The sequence below is a fragment of the Alligator sinensis genome, unplaced genomic scaffold (assembly GCF_000455745.1).
Source record: "Alligator sinensis unplaced genomic scaffold, ASM45574v1 scaffold746_1, whole genome shotgun sequence".
NCBI lineage: Eukaryota > Metazoa > Chordata > Crocodylia > Alligatoridae > Alligator > Alligator sinensis.
The window spans coordinates 2,032,835-2,054,536 of NW_005841959.1; the positions used below are offsets into that span (position 1 = coordinate 2,032,835).

A 21,702-nucleotide genomic window follows, 5' to 3' on the forward strand; every position below is an offset into this window, starting at 1 on the left:
TGTTCTGTTGGGATCTGTCTGCAAATTAGCTCATGTTCTTCAGCGTTCCATGCAAGGCACAGATAACTAATTACAGCACCTGCTCTATGCCATGCTCTGTGGCAAAAGGTAGCAAGAATCCAAGGACCCAGAACTAGAGCATAGCTTGCAGGAAGTGTTAAAGAGTAGTACCTGGAAAAAAGCAGTACCTTAGCAGTGAGATAGAGAGCACTGGCTCTGAACTGAGAACGGGGTGGAGGAGAAGGGTTGGAAAGGACAGGGGCAGGGCGAGACCTAGCTATAGATGGTTAATCTAGGGGCCTCAGGGGCTGCAGAACAATGAGTGTCTGTACACGTACCGGGACACTGCTCCGATGCACTATAATTATAGTGTATTGGAGCAGACTTGATTAATCAAGTCTGCCGGACTGTGCTAATTCACACAGTCCAGCAACCTTCATGTCTCATGTATCAACATCCCTGTGCTTCAAAATGGCAGCAGAAGCACTAACTAAAGCTCTTCGAACAAACTTTAGTTAAAGAGCCCCTGCCACCATTTTGAAGTATGGGGACACTGAAGCATGAGACCTTGCGGGTGCTTTTAATTAGAGCAGCTCTCAGAACCACTCTAATTAAAGTGCCCCCACCCCTGGAGCAGGTGCAAAGATGTCCAATGAGGCTAGAGAGAAGGCCAACTGAGAATAGAAATGCCCTGACTAGACCCAAAGTTAAAACCAAAATTGGGCCACTGAGGTGGCCTGAAGATGAGCACAGAGGAGTGAAACAACTTAAAGGTCACTGGTGGTTTGAGGGCAGGCTCATAAATTTATGTTAATTTTATATCAAAGTGTGGCATGCAAGGACAGGGCAGTGCCTTGGTGGTGAGTCACGGTGAAAGACAGATGCGGGGTGGCCACCAAAGCCACAGAGACATAACAATGCAGCCAGTACCGAGGGCAGCTGAACAACACAGAGGCAGCAGGGACTTCTAGATGCCACCATACCACCAAGGCAACTACACAGTTGAAGTGGCAGTAGCTTTCTTCTGCAGCTTCCCAAACCCAAGTCAACATCCAGAGCTGCTGCCCTGGTTGCCCTGCCCTACTTATATTACTGCACAGCTGCATAACAGTTCTAAAACTATTATTTCTGTGCCACATATCTCATATTGATGTTTAAATATGAAGAGCTTTATTTGGTTTTGTATGCAATGCAATATGTAGTAATATCTACCAGGTATAACAGACAACCCTTGCTCTTTTTGAAGCTCATAAGCAAATTATTCTGCATTAGCTGCCTAGAATGCCAATCTAGTTGCCAAATTAGTGTAAAAAAAAAAAGAACCATGTTGTACCAAACCCCCCTCCCCCCAGAATGAGGCAAATGTCATGTACAGTAAACAAGTTAATCTGCTAATACAGATGAAAACAGAAATAGGCAGGTTTATTACAGTGCTACTCTCAGGAGGAATTAAAAGAATGGAATCTGAAATTTCCTTAATGTAAGGGAGTTTCCAGGGGTGCAGAGAAGGTATATTAAGAGTCATGTGGCAACCATCTTGCCACATAATGTTACCATTTTATGCTCCATTCACTGCTCTAAAAGGTGCAGAAGATGAGATTGCGGAATCATGCATTAGATCCCATTGTACCATATTGCCAGTGCAGGAAAAGCCTGTACCAGCAAGTAGTAAACCTCCTGCAGCCCCTTACTTGAGAGGCTTCTAGCTGCAGGGGTGCCCCACTCACCCCCAGGTCTGGGGAAGTGCAGCAGCCACCATCCTTAGGGCTTGAGGTACATGCCCAGGATTTTTGCGTACCCCCTAGCCCTAGGGATCAGGGCTGCCTTGATCCCCATGGGCCCCAGCTTTCATGCGACCCAGAGCCCTGGCGATTGCAGCAGCTGCAATCCCCAGGGTCTGGGGGGTTCACCTACCCCTGAGACTTGGGGATAGTGCTGCCATGATCCCTTGGGCCCTGGTGGTTTTATGCTGGACATGATGAACCCCTGCGGCTGGGAACCCTGTCAGCTCATGGGGCTCCCAGTCGCAGCGGGGACCCTGCTGCACGTGGAAATTAAAGCTTGACAGGAGCCACTATAAAGATAGTACACATTTTCCAGGTCTAACTTTATAGCTGGTTGGACTTTACATGTGTAGCTAGCCTCAAGATAATTGTACAATTAACCAGTTAATTGCACAACACCTGTAACATGAGGGGGCCAAAGTTATCAAAATCCACAAGAGTATATGCACAATAAAGTACGAATAATAGCACCAAAATTCAGAATAATAGTTTCCTAGAATAGAATTACTATAAAAATGAAAAACCTAGTTAATCAAAATATTTGGCTCATGGGTTGGTGTGGAGCTCTGCAAGGCAGGGTATCCAAGGGAAGTCTACTCTTTTATATAATCCATGAATCATGAGCATAAACTAAGATTTCTGAACCAGCTTCCTTTGTTATTACCTTTCCCTCCACCCCAACATCTCGTACAGTGTGCCAAAGTTCATGTTATATCAAACACCTCTCTTCCTTGTTCAGATTCCCCTGATTCCTGACTCTGAGTTTTAACATTACCTATGAAAATCTTTTGCTTTTATACATCTTCATCCTTTGACCTAAAGTACCTAGCACAGTTGTCACTATATCATGTTCAAAACCCCCCACAATTCTGAAGGTTTATTCTGGCATGAAAAAACAATATGTTCAATTCAAACTTCTTGAGAGCACAATTACTGAGCTGTAGTGTTTCTTCAATGACAGAATTAAAAGATTTTACCCTTCTTAGCAGAGGCGACAATTGTCTTATCTCACCCACCACCAACAGTACATTAACAGTTTTATTACCTTTTGCATTCTGCTGCATACTTCATTTTCATTTGATGCTTAAAACTTTTCCAAAGCATAATGCTGAGGGAAGAGTTTTTATTCTGATTCTACCATGGCTATTTTTAACCTCGATTAGGCGGCTTCCATTTTTCTATTTAGAATGCTTCCAGCATAAGCAGTTTTCCAAGAATGCTTTTATGAATGCTTACAACATGCACAGAGATTTTCAGGTTCCAAATAAAAACCAAGTTCCATAAGCTCTGTTTATTTATCTTAGTCACAGGCAATATGTAGTAGTCTAATTAAAAGGTCCATTTGAATTAAGGTGGTGATTACTTCTCAATTGGCCCAAAGTCTACCAACACATTACTTCCACCATAAATAGCACAGGGCATGACACGTATCATATTAACCAAGTCATAAAAATAAAGTGCTTTTTATATTAATTGAACCAGTTAATCACAAAGAAAGTTAGAACTCTATAAACATTTCCATCTTCTAAACAAGCTAAACAGTCATAGTAATTACTTTTAGAGCAAAAGAACCAAGTAATCTTTTAGGCACACATAATTACATATTATTAGTATTTTACAGTAATAGAGTACCTTATATCTCAGAGTATCTTTAAACTGCTTCACCAATAACAGATGGCTTGCTTTACCTACCACTTAAATAGGCCACTTAGGGAACAGGAAAAAAAAAAAGAAATGCAGAATTTCATACCCAATTGAAACTGTAAGGGAAATGTTAGGTAGGGAGGATGCAATTACCTAGCTTGGAAGGTAGCCAAGACTTTACTCTTGTTTAAAGGAAATGAAGGTGAAAAAAAAGTATCTTGGGATGTTTAATGGCCGCTGGTGTTCAAGTGTTGAGTTTTAAATTTCACCTGAAATGGTATCTTCAGCTGTATAGCATCCTCTAGGTTCATGCTGAGACACTAGTTCAGAGCCAGCTCAAATGGAAAAGTGTTACTTACTGAGCTACCAACCCATTTTTACAGCACCCAGTGGCTTTGGCATTTATCTCCCTGCCAAAGATATATTGTTCTCTACAATACCTTTTCCAGTGCTCCATCCAGTCTAGTTCTTAACAATGACAATACTACTGTTTCCACTGGAATACTATTCCCAGGCCCAAACCATTCCTGATAGGAAAGTTTTTCCTGATATTCTGCCTTCCTTTTTCTTTTTATTGTGTCTATATCCCCATGTTGCATTTTTATTTATTTATTTATTTATTTATTTTGCAGCTTCTCAGGTTTTTTGACATCTATCTGGTTCTGTGAGCCACTGTTTAAATCAAGCATATACATTTAGTGTGGCATTCTATTACCCCATTTAGATACATACGTCATATACATGTGACATACGTGACTAAACAGCTGTTTTACATTCTACTTTAACGTGACTTCCCTAGCAAGGGAACTTATTCATATTTCGTATAAGATTTAGTTGAGTACATTTACTACTTCAGGTATTTCTAGATATATAGCGGAGCTACAGAGCTAGAGCTATTCTATTAGGTTACTTAAGCCAATTAGTCTTACATGCATGGAAAAGTGCAGTCAGAGCATGACTATAGGTTTTGACTCCTATAGTCTGACTATAGGTTTTGACTCCTATGTCTGACTCCCACAGGAAGGACCCAAGAGCTGCACCCCTCAAGAGACAACCTTATAGCCAAGAGGAGCTGTAGCTCCAACTCCCATCCCAGGGAGCTGTGATGTTGAGCAATCCAGGCCAGCTGATCCTCTCCAGCAGCATCCTGGGTGGTGCTAGGCATGTGACCAGCTCCACCAATACTTTGAAAGGCTCCATCACCAGACCTGCATTGTGGCCTGCCTTGTTGACACTGACCCCACCAACTCTGGCTTGCTCAGGCCTGACAAGGTCAATACATCTCTGGCCATCCTAGCTTCCAACACATGGCTGCCCAGACCACTGGGGTCAAATGGGGCATAGTTTCACAGGTCCTCAACCAGGTCTTGGAAATCCTCATTTCAGGCTGTGGTATATGCCAATCCTTTATGCCTGCCTTGTCTTCCTATCCTGAGTGAGAACTGCCAGATTGAAAACATCTCCTCAGTCATCAGCATTTAAGTGAACGTTCAGCAGTCATCCAAGGATGCCCACCAGCTTTGTGAAGAGCCATTGCACCTATGGGATAAACACAGTGCTAATGCCTGCCTAGAATTACCAATTAGGTGAACCAGTTCCCCAGGTCCTGCCACAATAACTTTGCATTTTTCCAGTTCAAGTTTCTCCAGATGCTCTACCACAAAAACTACTCACCTGGCTGTCTCTTGCATAAAAATGCGTTTGTCCTAGGCCCTGTGCTCATGTGACATTTGCCATAGGGGATGCTGGCCAGCCTGGCATAAAGCAGGAGCTGTGGTGTGGGGGTTGGAAGGGCTGGAAGGCCTCAACCTCACAGCATTGTGTCATCTCTGTAAAATGAATGGTTGCTACCTAATTCAGCCCTGACTCCTCACCCCCACTGTGCAGCTTGACTGTGAGGGTGGTATAACTGCATACACAGATGCACCTAATATACTGTAGAGTGTGTCATTAGCCTCCAAATACATTGGGCTTCGTGGCTCCACCTGGGAATAGTCAGAACCAATGTAGTGAGGAAGTATGGTTGGCCAGAGATATAGTTGTCCAAATACCGATTGGTTGTGGTGGTCTAAATAGAGCCTTTTGGCCCCAGCTAGCTTGCTAGACTATGCAGACAGTGGCCATCTATTTATATGCATTTGCTGGACTCCTGAGAGTCATTTGGCTCTGGACAGCTTCCTTTGTACAAACTACTGCAGCGTGTGTTGGCAGGCTTGGGCCATTAAATCTTTTTGATGGAAGAGACATGTCTTTGTCAGCTGTCTCTTGCTTTCCCATGATCTCAGTGTTCGGCAGCCGTCAAAAAGGCAAACCAAATGTTAGGGATAATTAAGAAGGGAGCTGTAAAAAAAATGGAAAGTATCATCATGCCCCTTTATGAATCCATGGTGCATCCACACTTTAAATACTGTGCCCAGTTTTGGTCCCCACACCTCAAAAAGAATATAAAAGAACTAGAGAAGGTCTAGGGAAGGGCAACAAAGATGATTAACAGTATGGAGAGGCTCCCATGTGAAGAGAGACTAAAGAGGCTAGGCCTATTTAGTTTAGCAAAGAGATACCTGAGGAGAGACATCATGAATGTTTACAAAATACTAAATGGCAAAAAGAAAATAAATAGGGATTTATTATTTACCATGTCTCACAATAGAAGAACTAGGGGTCACAAAATGAAACTAGCAGGTAATAAGTTTAAAACTAACAAAAGGAAGTTCTTTTTCATACAGTGTGTAATTAAAATGTGGAACTTATGGCCACCAGATTTTGCAGAAGTTGGCAGTTTAGCCAGATTCAAAAAAGGATTGGGCTAATTCTTGGAAAGGGGCATCAGCAACTATTAAACATGGGAGTCAGGGATACAGCCTCTGAATTAGAAGTTCCTAGACCTTAAATGCTGGAGGAAAGTGAGAGGAAAAGTGAAAGGCCATACCCAATTTATTCCCCCTTTCAGCATCCACTATCTGCCACCTTGTGACAAGATGCTGGGCAAGATGGACCTACGATCTGACCCAGTAAATGGCAATTCTTATGTTCTTGTCATCTGTCATGTCTCTCCAGAGCACAATGGCCCCTCTCCCACCCTCCCTGAATCCACCTGCAGGAAGGTCAGTCTTCTGAGCTGAGACTGGCAGCCACTTCAGCTCTGCTTACACTCCTCTTCCCATTCCCCAGCCTCCATGACCCGTCTAGAACTGGGGGATGGTCCAGGTGTCTTCTGGTGCCAGGCTGACAAATAAAGCACCAGGTCATAGGAAGGTGAGAGCCTGGGTCAGCTGAAGGTGTTGGAGGAGTCTCCAGACAGGGCCACTACCCTCCTTTCACCCCAGTGGGGACACATAATACACTCTCCCTTTGTGAACACCTCCTGGTACATGCTTGAAACACTCTTCCCTACATGGACAACTAACCATACTCCTGTATTTCTAATGGGGGTATGCACAAACCGTGGTTGCCTAGATCACATTTTTTGGCCCCCCTGATTTTTGTGAGTTCACAGTATGCTACCCTTTCTTTTAATTTTTTTTCTTTAAACCAAATTCCTCCAGTCCTTCTCATTATTTCTAATTGCTTTCCTTTTATTTTTTTTTCACTTTGACAATATGCCCATAAGAAAAGAATGTAAAGTTCAGATATAGTTGCATCTATACATACCTATATCAAGAGAGGAACTATTACTTTCCTGCACTGAAGCTTGGTCATTTTACATATGCAGCTCAAAATTAAATGTGTCTTTTACTTAAACACCAAGTAGTGAGAACTCATGGTACTTTTTGTTGCTTATCTTCACCCACCGGTCTTCTACCGCTTCACTAATTTTGGGTTTCTTTCAGCTATATTAACATACATTTTTAAAATTAAAATTCTTTCCATTTGAGTCATTTGAGGTCCCGTGAATCATTTCTCTACTTGCATATTCTTTTGAGATGTTTATACACTTCTATGCATATGCTCCCTCTTCTAGTTCATGAATAAGGGATGTTAAGCACTACACTACTTACTGCTGCCTGAAGCCTCAGGCAAGCTTGCCATCTATACTGAAAACCTCTAAACCCAACCTGGACAATAGACCAGCCAAGCCTGGAAGCTCTGAGTTTCATAGCCTGAGGTCATGATTTCTCCTAGTCATGGGTGCTTGTGAACAGAAAGGCTGCAGTGGGGACTTGAGGGCATGGAGCATGGTGGGCTGCACTATCCATGGGAACTGCTGCTGCTGGCACTGTGTGCTTGCACACACACGGTGGCAGTACAACCAGGAAGGTTGGTGGGAGCAGCACCAGCAGCTATATGCATGCGAGTTTATGAGCTGGGTGGGGGAAGTGGGTTGGGAGACCAGGGCTTGAGAACCATCCTTGCGCCATCAGGTCAGGGACTGAGCTCTGGTGAGCGCAAACTGGCCCTGCACCATTTGGGGCCAGGTGGGTGGGGGGAAAGCAATGGCACAGGGGCAGTCTGGGCATGACAGAACTTGGTGCACAGCCCCAATGGTGCAGGGCTGGTTCAGGCAATCAGGGGCCAAACTCTGGTGAGTTCTGATCAGCTCTATGCCATCAGGGCAGAGACCGAGCTCTGGAAAGCCCCATATACCCCCTGCCCCACACACCCATGTGGGACAGGTGGTAGCTGCTGCTGGGAGGGAATGAGTGGGGGACAGGCAGGGGCTGCAGGTCAGGAGTGAGGGGTACTGCCAGGGCTGGTGGGGCTTTGGTTTGGTAGTGAGGCGTAACAGCATGGGCAGGGGCAGGGCACCAGTGTGTCAGGGCTGCTCAGAGCAACAAAGCAGCCGGGGCGGGGGGACAGCCATAGTTGAACCCGTGTCCTGGTGCAGGGGGAGAGTTACTATTTGGGGGGGAGCAAATGCGGGGTAGGCAGGGGCTGCAGGTCAGAAATAAGTGGCACTGGCAGGGCTGGGGGGGTTACGAGTCAGGAGTGAGAGGCACTGGCAGGGCTAGGGTGGGGTGTGAGTTGGGAGTGCGGGGCACCGGCATATCAGGGCTGCTCAGCATCACAAAGCAGTGGGGGAGGGGGGGGCAGCCATAGCTGGACCCACATCCTGGTAGGGCAAGGGGGCAGGGATAGCTATGATTTTGCATGATAAAAACAAAAAAATCAAATGCCAAAATATAGGTATTTGGAATGGATTTAGTTATAATGACTGAGGCATTGGTAGGCTTTCAAAGTGCTTTAAAATTCTAAATATAACAATAAAACATTGTGTTCAACTGATACCTATATGGATAGTAGAATTTCATTTTAATCACAGAAAAACATGGATCTGGGGGTTTTTAGTCAGAGAACTTTGTATTTTTTAACAGAGAAAACCAGGATCTCTGGTCATCAGGCTTGGTCAAGCTGAGTGTATTGGTGGGGTCAATCCTAATTGTTAGAGGAGACAAACACTACAGCAGTAGTTCTCAACCTCATTAGATTCAAGGTGCCCTTTGGAAAAAGCCAGGTCTTAGATTTCACTCATTTTTGATTACATAAAAATACTAGAGAAATTCTTCTGTTGCCAAGAACTCATAACAATCACAGCAGGTCAGAAATATTTTGACACTATGAATTCCTATTTGAAATCTCTGGGTTTACCTTGTAAATCATGTGTAGGTGTTTGCACTTTTGGCAGTGTTAATGTTGTACAGCACCCTTAATATCCTTAGAAGGATCTCTTGGCCATGGAATTCTGGTTGAAAATTGCTTCCCCTAGAGGCCTTAAAACTGGGCCAACACATCTCTTGTGGAGTATCACAGGAAACTACTGATAGTCCAACTTTAATACAGCATTACTTTATCTGTGATGAAGGTGTAAAAAATACCAACTACACAACCATAACTGTTTACTAAAAATAAATCTCTATTTCAACTAGTTTCGAGAGATAATGCAAGATGTTTTGCTAAAAATCAAAATACTTTTCATCATGTATATTTCCCCATCTTTGATATTGGCAAACTCATTGTACACTCACTCATATGGGGTACTTAAGCTTGGATCTAATGCAAGCAACTGAGCAATGCGTTCGCAGCTACAACACTAGCTTCATGTTGGCTCTTTAAACCGAAACTGCTAATCATGTGTATAATATTGACCACTACTATAGATCCTGGAGTTGGGCATTCATTTTCTTAATACCTAGTGTTATTTTGCAACATGAATGGACCATAATTGAGATTTTGTCAAAATGGTAACTTGTAGTACTGAACTTGCCAGTTTATGGGACATATTTAGAGAGGAAAGATTTTTTTTCTTTTTCTAAAGAAGATGCAAATAAAACCTTTCCCATCTGAGTAAAGACAACTTAATTAAAGTGCAGGATATCACCTAGACACTGGACAAGTCTACTGTGAATACTAACCAGAGGCAAGTTTCGCTGCAGTGCTGTACATATGTGCATTGCACATTTAGATCATAGTGATTTCTTTTCTAATGTATTACTCTAAAAAAAAAAAAAAAAAAAAAAAGGATACGTACTTATCTCTGGATATTTGCACAACCATAAAAAAAGAAAAACAGTCAACATTAACTGCTCTGTTGTGCTTGAAGGGAAAACAAATTAAGAACAATATTTTGTCCTTTACCCATTATGCAATCTCTTCATCTATGAGACAAATTTTGATTTGCAATGAGAAGTTAATTAGAGGTTTCAATATATGAGAATTCAGGTGAAAAAAAACTAATCAGAGGTAGCTAATGTATTGTGATAAAAGGAATACTATAATGACACTTGAATATGATAAATATGAAAAATAGAACATTCATAGATTTCATAGACATCAGGGCTGGAAGGGACCTCGGAAGATCATCGAGTCCAGCCCCCCGCCCAAAGGGCAGGAAGTCAGCTGGGGTCATAGGATCCCAGCAAGATAAGCATCCAGTTTCATCTTGAAGGTGTTCAATGAAGGCGCTTGAACCACCTCCGGTGGCAGGCTGTTCCAGACCTTGGGGGCTCGGACAGTAAAGAAGTTCTTCCTTATGTCCAGCCTGAAACGATCTTGAAGTAGTTTGTGACCATTCGACCTCGTCATCCCTTGGGGCGCTCTGGTGAACAAACGTTCCCCCAGATGCTGGTGGTCACCCCTGATAAACTTGTAGGTGGCCATCAGATCACCCCTGAGCCTGTGCTTTTTCAGGCTAAAGAGCCCCAGGGCTCTCAGCCTGTCATCGTAGGGTCTGCTTCCCTGACCTCTGATCATGCACGTGGCTCTTCTCTGGACTCTCTCAAGCTTCTCCACATCCTTTTTGAATTGTGGAGCCCAAAACTGGACACAGTACTCCAGCTGCGGCCTCACTAAGGCCGAGTACAGGGGGAGAATGACGTCCCGGGATTTGCTTGAGAGCAAAAATAAAAATGTTTGTGCACTCCCTGCTCCTCCATTGCAGAAATCTATTTTAATCCGTTTTTAAAAACACACTTAGATGCTTTGCCCCAAAGTTTGGTGTCATCGGCGAACTTGGCCAGTCCACTTCTGACTCCAGTGTCCACATCATTAATGCAGATGTTGAACAGTATGGGTCCAAGGACAGAGCCTTGGGGGACCCCACTGGTCACAGGACACCACGATGAATGACTTCCATCGATTACTACCCTCTGGGTCCGACCCTGGAGCCAATTTTCCAGCCAGTGGATCGTGGAGGACCCAAGGCGACAATTGGCCAGTTTCTCCAAGAGGCGATCATGGGACACCAGATCGAAGGCTTTTTTGAAGTCAAGATATATGACATCAATCTCTTCTCCCTTGTCCAGGTGATAGGTCATCAAATGAGATTGGTCAAGCAAGACCTACCCGCAACAAACCCGTGCTGGCTATCCCTTAAGATGTTGGCGTCGGCCAGTCCATTAAGGATGGCCTCTTTAATAAACTTTTCTAAGATCTTCCCCGGGATAGAAGTCAGGCTGATGGGCCTATAGTTAGCCGGATCCACTTTCCTCCCTTTCTTGAAGATAGGCACCACATTGGCCTTCTTCCAGTCTTCGGGCACTACACCAGAGCGCCAAGAGTTTTCAAAGATCCATGTTCAATTCAACAAGTGCCAAGATTCAATTTACAATAATTATTTTAGAGGTGAAGCAAAAAGCTTTTGAGCTTTAGAAAAAAACAAACACCATCTATATTCAAAAGTACCCTGTTAAATAGAGTAATTGCTTTGATATTCTTCCCACAATTACTTCAAACTAGCTTGAGCAGAGTTCTGAGGAGGTATCAGCCAGGTTTAAGATTATTTAATAGTACACGTATACTGGAATCAATAATAGTTTCTTGAGATTAATGTATATTTTTTACATTGTCAGAATGTGGCAATTGTGGGAAAACACACTGATTATAACTTAATTAACTGAGAAATGGCATTTTTGGACACCAAAAAGAAAAAAAATGAAACTTTTTAGCAGATATATGGAATGCAGTGGCCTGCAAATTTTTTTTTCACCATTGTAAGAACTGGAGTTTACGAAATTTATTCTGTTAAAAAGATTGTCAGATTATAAATGATCCCCAACAGCCTGTGTTGTTTGAAAGTATTAGAATTGTAGGCTATTGCTAATTTTCACAACCTACAAAAAAACCCCCAAACTAAAACAACAACAAACAAACAAACAAAAAGAAACATCCGTTTTCAAGGGGAAAAAATAGTGTAACACAAACTTCTGATAAATATACAAACTGCACAAAAAATGAAAAGATACAAATGTTCCCTCCCTACTCCACTGCCTATAATAATTCCATTTTAATTCTTTAGACTTTTTAGCGAATAGTTTAAATTCTTCAGTATTCTCAATGGGATTAGACAAGAATCTCAAAGTCCTCACTATCACTTTAACTAACAGTTTTTCATTCACAAACTATTCAAATATTAAAGGAACACTGAAATAGATTTCACATTTACATAAATATTTTAAAGAAAAAGATATTCAGGAATAGGCTACTACCAGAGACATATAGTTTAGGAGGGGTTGGGTATATTTGCTTGTTTTTTTCCCTATAATTGTTTATAGTTATAAATTAATGTTTTAATGCAGCCAGCAATGTCTTTTTAAAAAGACACTTAAGACTGCATGGACTAAAGTGAAATCAAACAATACAAGCACATCATTATGATGGTATTGCGACCAACATGGAGATGGTCTTTCATATCTGGGATCACTATCTCGGCCTGTCATTTCACTAGTGTCTTCTGTGTGGACATTTCAATTTAAGTGTTTCCTGGGACAGGGCCACTGGAGTGGGTCAGACAGACAAGAAGTTATAACTCCAGATGTTTGGCTATTGGTTCTATTTATGAATGCGTAAGCAACATCAGAATAATTAGCTTGGATGACTTGTTTAATCCCAAGAAAGTACACAGAACTGGTTTGCCTGTCATAGGGCAAAGTCTATCAACATAGAAGAAAGAAAAACTACTGGAGAACAAAGACAACAATGGGTGTTTAAAAATATTCTCAAGGATCCAGATTATAGGTGCAGAAGTGGAGTGTAGACATATCAGAACTAGCAGTTTAACCCAAAGATCAAGGTAGTTTAATTCACCCTGTTTCTCGGACAGATTGTGCAGCCAAACCTGACATTCCACACTCTTCCCAGCATCTAGGCTGGTTAGCCAAAGCTAATTAAAGGGCATGTCTAACACTGTAGTCAACATACTCAAAAGCTCATCTGAATCTGAAGGAGCTAAGTATAACAGACTTTTAGGTGAGGTAGACCTATGTTCAGCTTGTCAGAAAAAGAAAATCAAAGCAAGAAAAGGCATATTAATCTTTTTTTTCTGGTTAATGCAATGTTGATCATTTAGGGAATAGGATTGCATTATTCCCAGGTACCAGATTGTTGATCCTGTTCTTCTTTACTGAAAAGAATGTGCAAGAAAAACGAATGCACCCCGGACACAGCCTGGTGCCAAAATAGCATTCAGATACACATCTGTATCTATGAAATAAAGAAGTGCTATACTGCTGTTGACCACAACTGGGAAAGATTTCACATTCCCAGTCAAAGCTCAACCACTAATCTTCCTTTTGTGTGGTGCCAAAGCAGCTTATAGGGCTATTAAAATGATGTGTTATTGTTTCTTAAGTGTTAGCACTTACATCAGGAACTAAGGTTTGGTAATACGGCTGGGTTTCAGTTGTGCGAGACAGTACTTTTTAGTGTGATAAATAAAGGCCAAGGTGTCCCTGGTGTAACAGCCAACATTAACATAACACCTGGAAATGTAGCAGAAGAACTATTTAAAGCCACCTCTTTGGCTTCCAACTGCTGCAGATCATTCCCAGTGTTTTCTTCTTTTAGTGAAAGTTTAATGATGATTAAATTCAACAATAACCTTTCATGACTTCCCTCTCTACCTCCCTCCTTCCCTCCCACTCCCAGATGTTAACATCTCTACAGTTCTTCCCTGTTCACAAATCTAAACTGAGAAAGAACAAACTGAGTTAGAACAAAAACCTCAAAGGTAATCAAATTGTTTTACACTATTGATCTTCCTGCCAAATACTGCATTCATCACTGTATCTTAATGGAAGGACACTCCTTTCTAAAAGACATATGTAAAGACATAGGTAGCCAAAACCCTACCATATATTAAAACTGCATTATTAAGTCAGTCAATTAAGTCTGGTCAATTTAAGACCAGCTTTTAAAGCTTAGAAAATAAGCTTTTATTATAAAACCTAACATCAACAAAAACTGTTTGTTTCTGTTCTGGTTTGGGGATTTTTTTTTTTTGTTTTGGTTCATGTTGTTCCTCTGCCTATTTGTTGGTTTTAAAATTCCGTTGAAATAGTGTCTTTAAATTATCTTACAATCTGCTGTATTTGTAATTCAAACACTGCAGCATCCTGTTAGAGCAGGAGAACAAAAATTAATTTGAAAATGACATATGAAAATGAAATAGACTATTCTCTTTGCCCAAATGGAATAAAGCACTGGAAGTAGGAGATATCAATAGTGAAAGGAAAATTATATTATTAAAATAAATTCTGACCATTGGAAGCATCCTTGTTACCCTCAATAAGGATTTTATTTTTTTAATATGTTATTTCAGTGACTCCCAGCTAAAAAGTTATTCTAAAGTGCCAGCACAGCTGTAGGTTACTTAAGTGATAATCAAGTTTTTCTTTTTTTTTTTTCCTGGAAAGGACTGTATATTTATGGTGTTTGCTTTTTTAAAAACACTAGCAGAAAGAAGCATAAGAGTGTGAAAGTGTGAGAGAATAGGTGTGAGCATGTATTTGGTGGAGGCAAGAAAGGGAATGTGAACAAGGCGGCTCCTTGTAATTATCAACAGTCCACTAAGAACATCCAAGAATTCAAGGGGTTCCTTAGATTTTTATTTTTAAAAGCCAGTCTGGCATACTTTCAAAACATTCTCTATTTCTTAACCTACCTCTTTCTTCTCTCTGTCAGCTGTCTGCAGATCTCCTGCCACCGAAAATTCAAGCTCCCCAGTTTTTCCTTCAGTAAGGTAGCATCTGCTGTTGATGACTGCTCAATAATCTGTTCACCAGTTACGTTTAGTGTTTTGACAACAGTTTGCTGTCTTCCAATGCCATCCTGGAGTTCCTGAAAGATATCAAAAAATGTCAAAAATGAAAAGCCATATCTTTTTATTCAAGGATAGATCAAAAACACTTTATTACATACACTTCTGACAGAAAGAGCTTTGTGTGAAAGTTTCTTTCTACTCCAAATCCCAAATGCATAAATCCAAATGTGACAAAACAGATAGGTGCCTTTTATGTTCCCATAACATATACCTTTTCAGTGCAGCTCCTTATTTCCTTTCCTTTCTTTTTTTTTTTTTCAAATGCTCTAGCATGCTAAAGAATGTTATAATGTTCTACAGATCAATTAGTGGGAAAGTCTCTTGAGCAAATTCAATTCTGTCCCCCCACTGGGATGCACCATGTTTAATAGCCTACCCAGTGATACAAAATTTAAAAGCAAGCAAAGTATTTGGGTTCCCTATTAACTGTCAATATGAGCATGGAAAAAATAATACAATATACGAAGAGATTGTTTACATAGCTGTAGTACTTTTCCAAATCCCTACGTAGACTAGATCCAATCCCAATTGCAAGAGGCATAATAATCTATTCCCTTACTCTTCAGAAAAAATTGTATTCCTGAGGGAAACCTTACTTATCTTGCTTCTGCTCATACACACTGAACTGCAAAATTACTCAAAATGTACCCAGATACTGCAGATAGACAGTTTGATACCCTTCACTGAACATACTTGGAAATTTTTTCTGCATCTTTCATCACTAAAAACTCAATACACAGTTTGTCATCTTGATTAATCATTAAGAAAGTGCAATCTTGAAAGGTGACTTAATTTTGCACTTTGTGTTACTGAATATAAAGTGTGTGTAGCCATTAAAACAGAATAGTCTTATCAATGGAGTTAGAGTCATATATTTAGATAAATACATTTTCATAAATAAATATATCACATCCCTTTGGTCTTCCTTATTTTTCAACACAACGAGAATGACTTTTCCTTCTATAAAATTCAAAATTAATAACCACAAAACTGTAAGAGAGACATTAAACAGGTTCTGATAAAGTAGATACAAACTGAAAGAATGTTAAAATTACTTTGCAGTTTTCTTTGGATTTTATTTTTTTTAATGAGGCTTCTTAGCTAAATAAGTATACTAGAGTTGTATTACCCAACTTTATCTAAAAGGGTTGGTAATGATAAATGCAGGATTTTCATATACAATTTTGCAGCCAGAAAGTGAATTTCACATGAAGTTAACTTATTGTTATTTTTCTTTGCTTGCACATGAAGTTAACTTATTGTTATTTTTCTTTTTATATAATGAAATATTTAACCATTAAGATAAAGTTAATCTTGTTATGATTTCCTTTTTATAATAATTTGATCAGCCATTATTAGTGTTCTGGAATTGACCATCTATTTTAAATTTCTTATTGCTTAGCATAAATATATTGAACATATTGGTCTCATGATTTTAGATATATTTGACATATTGCTCTCATGATTTTAGAACTCAAATTTAGTATAAGGAAAATGCTTATGCAAGGTTTGTGGCATGTCTGGCATATGTGGAAAGAGGTAACAAAAGAGTGAATGATGTATGTATGTGACAACGTAAAGGAAGACAGCACTCTTGCAGCAGGTGAAAATAGCCTTCTGTGGTTTAATGGTTAAACCATTAAAGGCTGTAGCGACGTCAAGTCAGCAGCTAAGGATTACCAAATACTAGATCATGCTTCACTCTCATGGCTGAAGACTGCAAGCAATGACCCCACTGAAGATTGCAGACCATAAAGCCAGAATATCATATCCTACCAATCCCAGCCTGCCAACAGGACAAGGAGGATGACCTTCATGTTTAACTCAGTGGAATCCATAGGCTTGTATGGACAGCTATCACTACAAAAAATGAACACAGAAACAAGGCTTTGGGTCTTTTCTACCTACAAGAAGGAGTTTTGAGCACATCCAACAAGACCTGACGCCAACTCTGATGGTCAGCCTGGTTGGCCAGCAGACTGACCTGAGCAACTTTAGCACTTGGTAACACCTTAACCTTTGCAGGACTGTCTAACGTCTGTGTGTGTGCTTGTCTCTTTTGAATGAATGAATGGATGAATGAATGAATGAATGAATTTGCATGGGAATGAGTGAAGCAAACAACCTTACTGTTCTTTATTCTTTTCATGTTGCATGTTTTAAGTTTTATGTTCTAATAAATGAGGCATTGTGCCTTATCCCCAATAAGATTTCTGCTCATTTTTAATTCACACTGTACACCCTGTGCACACAACAGTCTTCACCACCCCTTTTTATGGGGCAGACTACCTATGATCTCTAATGGGGATGGCATGTCCAGGCAAGGTCAGCCCTGCTCCAGAGGGCTCCAGATGTTCATACTGGGTATGTGCAGCCTTGGCACAATGGTGGGTTGCCTCATCTTTTGTGTCGTGAATGCTGAGAGTGCTTCTAATGGCTGGGTCTCTGGTCCAGGTATTGGTTTTGATGGTGGGGTGATTTAGAAGGGAGTCCTGCTATCATTGTGTTTCACTCATCCATTCACTCTTTTGTTTCAGGCATTCAAGGAAAACCAATTTAGATAGGAGGGGTAGGTATGAGTCATAGTTGCAACATATTGTATAGGGCAGGGGACACAAGGTGGAGGCTTGACATACAAAGTGGAAACTTGACATTACTTTACAGACACAGGCTTAAACCATACAGTATTAATATGAAACAATAAATATCAATGCAAAAAATGATAGGAATACAATATAATACAATATAAAACAGTAAAAATCAATACAAACATAACAAGACACTATTTACAATATAAAAAGGAGCTTATTACAATAATAGCATACAAGAACCTATCTTAACTTACCTAGTACTACTTGTAATCATTTATAAGGGATAGAGAGAAAGTCAGAAATGCTTAGGGGAAGGGGAGGGAATGTATTTCAAAATTAAAAAAAAAAGAAAAACTAGGGCTTTTGCTATAATGACTCTTTTTCCCTGGCAGCAAAAGTCTCTATGCACACTAGCTATCAAGTAATTTATTTAGAATTCCAGATTGATTTTGCAGCCCATATGGGTTTGTGTATCCCAAGCTGCCATTATCTATGTGACTGGAGTCATACCTTGCGTAGACATACCCTAAACAAAATCTCCTTGAGCATTCTGCTGCTTTGATCTACTCGTCAATAGAAACTAGTTTACAGTTGCTTCCTTTTCAGGTATTCTTTTGTTTTCATATTTAAAATCAGACACAGACTTGATGCAAATACTGAAACGATAGAATACAGAGCCAGTTAAGGGAATACCCATTTTGGATATCCCTTAAATCAGAGAACTTTTATGGTATGACAGGAATTCACTTGCTATGCTGCAAATTTATAATACCCCGGTGTGTTATACTGTAAACACAAAAAACCTCATAGTCAGTGTGTATTCACTGACAGATCTGGCAGCATGTTGAACAATATTCCTGGCACTGCGACATTGGGAAAATTTGGAAACTATTTAGGTTCTGCATTTTGGATGGGTCATAGAAGTTCTAAACCCCATGGAAGCACATGTAATGGTCTTTATGGGCTAACTATCCAATGAGGAATTGAAAAGGTCAAGGGAGTGGAAAACATGATATCCAATTAACAAAACCCCCAACTAAGGCCTGATTAACAAACCAAATTATAATCTCATAAAAATCTTTACATCTCCCATCTGTGATCAGTGGGCTTTATCCTTGCTTGTCTAGGAGCATCAACCTGATGCACCTAATGAGTCTTTAACAGGTGTAGATTACATATCATAAACCTTCTGACACCACACATTGATTACCAGGTTGACAAAAGACTTACAAAGGTATAAGTATAGGAACATCCACATCACATTGTTTTTAATTTATAAGAACATAATATGAAACCAAATGTAGATACTTTAGGGATGAAAAGCAGATTATCGAAAAGTGAAGAAAAAATGAATGGGCAGTTTTTAAGATGATGGCGTACTCATTTTTAAGATAAAATGTCAATAATTTCATTTTACAGCTCACATTTCTGAGAAGCTGGCCCAAGGATAGTCATTGCCATTAAGTGATATATTTCAAAAGTAAGTATAATGTGATGGCAAACAAGAGTCCTTTTCAAAGCTTCAACATTTAATTCTAGCAATCAGCAGGAGAGCAGCAAGTATTAAATTAAACTTGGCATTTGGAGAACAAGTGGAACAGTTGCATAGAAGAGGACAGCAGATGCAGAACAGACTATTGTCTAAATTAATATTTTTACAATAACTTTTTAACTGACTGGGCAAAAAGGATGTGCTGTAACCTGGTAGAAATAATTCCTTTACAGAGGGATGCTAGTCTTCATCTCTTGTATCTGTGTATGCAGAATAAGGTACCTATTATCTACTTGTTGCTGAGTGCATATAGAAGCAAGCTATCTGTTCTGGAGCCTGTTAAACATTCCTCCTATGGTCCACAGTATAATTTAAAAAATAATGGAAACAATCTTTGAGGACAGAATGCATATATCTTGTTATTGAGATATAAGAATATTATTTTAATGGTGCATTTATCTAATATGAATTACAGTGAAGCATTTATATTTCTTTCCATCAGTACTAAATACATTCATTATGATCCTGCAACTGAAGTGAATAGAAAATGAATTCCTAGTGATAAAATATTTAAAAAGTATTAAGAGCTCTAGCTCAGGGCATTTCTGATTTACTTGTTCTACTGATGTTTCCAGTATTTCCACCTCTAAACCAATAAATCTTTTGACTCTTCTGTGAAATCCTATGAAATATGAACTTTCATTTCTGTCCAGGAGAACTTTTACAATCTTTTCTCTGATGCACGATGAAGGGTGTTTGTACCTGAAAGCTTGCAATTAAAGAAATATTTTTGCAAAAATCTTGTTGGTCTAATAAAAGATATTACCTCTACCACTAGCACCGATTGCCTCCCCTACACCAAACATTCACAAGAACAGAGTCTTTGAAAAGAGACGGACTTCTTTATTTTAAAAGCGAGCAGCTCCCTATGCAAAGGATTATTCCACTGATTACACCTGCATGCAATAACCTAATAAATTTAAGAGTCTGTGGGCACATCTACACATTCAATTAATTTGTGGGTATAAATTCCGGTGCAGTTTGCTCTGGAGTCAGCTGCTCCTGGGCTCAGTGTCTTCACGTGCAATGGTGACCATAGCAGTTAGAGCCAGTATGGAGCAGCCCCAGGCTGGCAGGGGGTCAGCCCTGGGCTCTGGGTGTTATCATTGGTTTGCAGAGGGGCTGGCTGGGGCACAAGGGTGCTAATGTGCAGGGCTGGGTGGCAGGCTACTCCTGTGCTTTCACACCCTCATACCCCAGCCAGCCTTGTTCACTGTCTACACAAGCATGTTGGTGGAGTTAATTACTCTACTGTGCCCTTATACCGGCACTCGTGTATACAATGATGCTTTACTGAGCAGCTAATTAGTCAGCTCCATAGTAAAGTGCATATGTAGATGCATCCAATGTGTTGCAAGACTAAAATGATTGCAGACTATTTTCAGGTTAGAGGTCAGAATTTGGGGCAAAAACAAACTCTTAATAGGGAAATATTTATTGGGTAATATAATCATTTACCTTAAAATAAAACTTCCATATGATCCACCCCCCACCCCCATCCCGCTTATCTCCTTTAATTAGTTTGGAGAGGTTCCACTAAGTTGAAGAAAGTTGCAGTATCTTAATCTTATTTCATTTATGCAGCCTCTGTCCCATAATCCTACTTCCTACAAATTGAACCAAATCATTTTCCCTTGCCTTCATGTCCCCAGTTCAGACCTCTGTACCTCATACCCTAAACACGCCTCCATCCCTAAGCAGAAAACACCTAATATTTAACCATCCTTTAAGCAACTGCTGGTTACCTCTCCCTCTTCATGTTATACACAATGGTTTTTCTATTTTGGTAATAAGAGTAGGTTTAAATCTTTCAACTCAGACATTTAATAAAGATAAATGTAAGGTACTCCACCTGGGAAGGAGGAACCCCCAGCACACCTATAGGTTGGGGAGTGTCCTTCTCAGCAGCTCGGAGGCAGAGAGGGATCTTCGAGTCATAATTGACTCCAAGATGAACATGAACCAGCAGTGTAATGAAGCCATCAACAAGGCCAATCACACCTTGTCATGCATTAGCAGGTGCATGACTAATAGAACAAAGGAGGTGATTCTCCCACTCTATGCAGCACTGGTCAAGCTGCAGTTGGAGTACTATGTCCAGTTTTGGGCACCGCGCTTCAAGAGGAACGCGGGGAATTTTGAGAGGGTCCAGAGGAGGGCCACTTGCATGATTAGCGGCCTTCGTGATAGACACTACGGGGGGAGGTTGAGAGAGCTGAATCTCTTCAGCCTTCACAAGAGACGGCTGAGGGGAGATCTTGTGGCCTCCTATAAATTTATTAGGGGAGGTCAACGGGGAATAGGAGAAGCGCTGTTTACTAAGGCACCCCAGGGAGTGACTAGGAATAACGGGTGTAAACTAGTTGAGAGTGGATTTAGGTTAGATATTAGGAAGAAATTTTTCACAGTAAGGGTGGCCAGGATCTGGAATGGGCTTCCAAGACAGGTGGTGCTATCACCTAGCTTGGAGGTCTTCAAGAGGAGGCTAAATGGTCACCGGGCTGGGGTCATCTGACCTTGGTCCTCTTTCCTGCCAGGGGCAGGGGGTCGACACAATCCATTGTGGTCCCTTCCAACTCTACAATCTATGAATCTATT

The 21,702-nt window shown here is 40.6% G+C and overlaps 1 protein-coding gene across 7 annotated transcripts in view; it reads right to left on the reverse strand.

Moving 5' to 3' along the window:
* DMD (dystrophin) overlaps positions 1–21,702 on the reverse strand; it is a 1,961,037-nt gene that overhangs the window by 687,767 nt on the left and 1,251,568 nt on the right. For all 7 annotated transcript variants that reach the window (XM_025200207.1, XM_014518487.2, XM_025200208.1 and 4 more), the window contains one exon: positions 14,803–14,978. In XM_025200207.1, the coding sequence (XP_025055992.1) occupies positions 14,803–14,978 (176 nt within the window). The remainder of the gene's footprint in view (positions 1–14,802; positions 14,979–21,702) is intronic.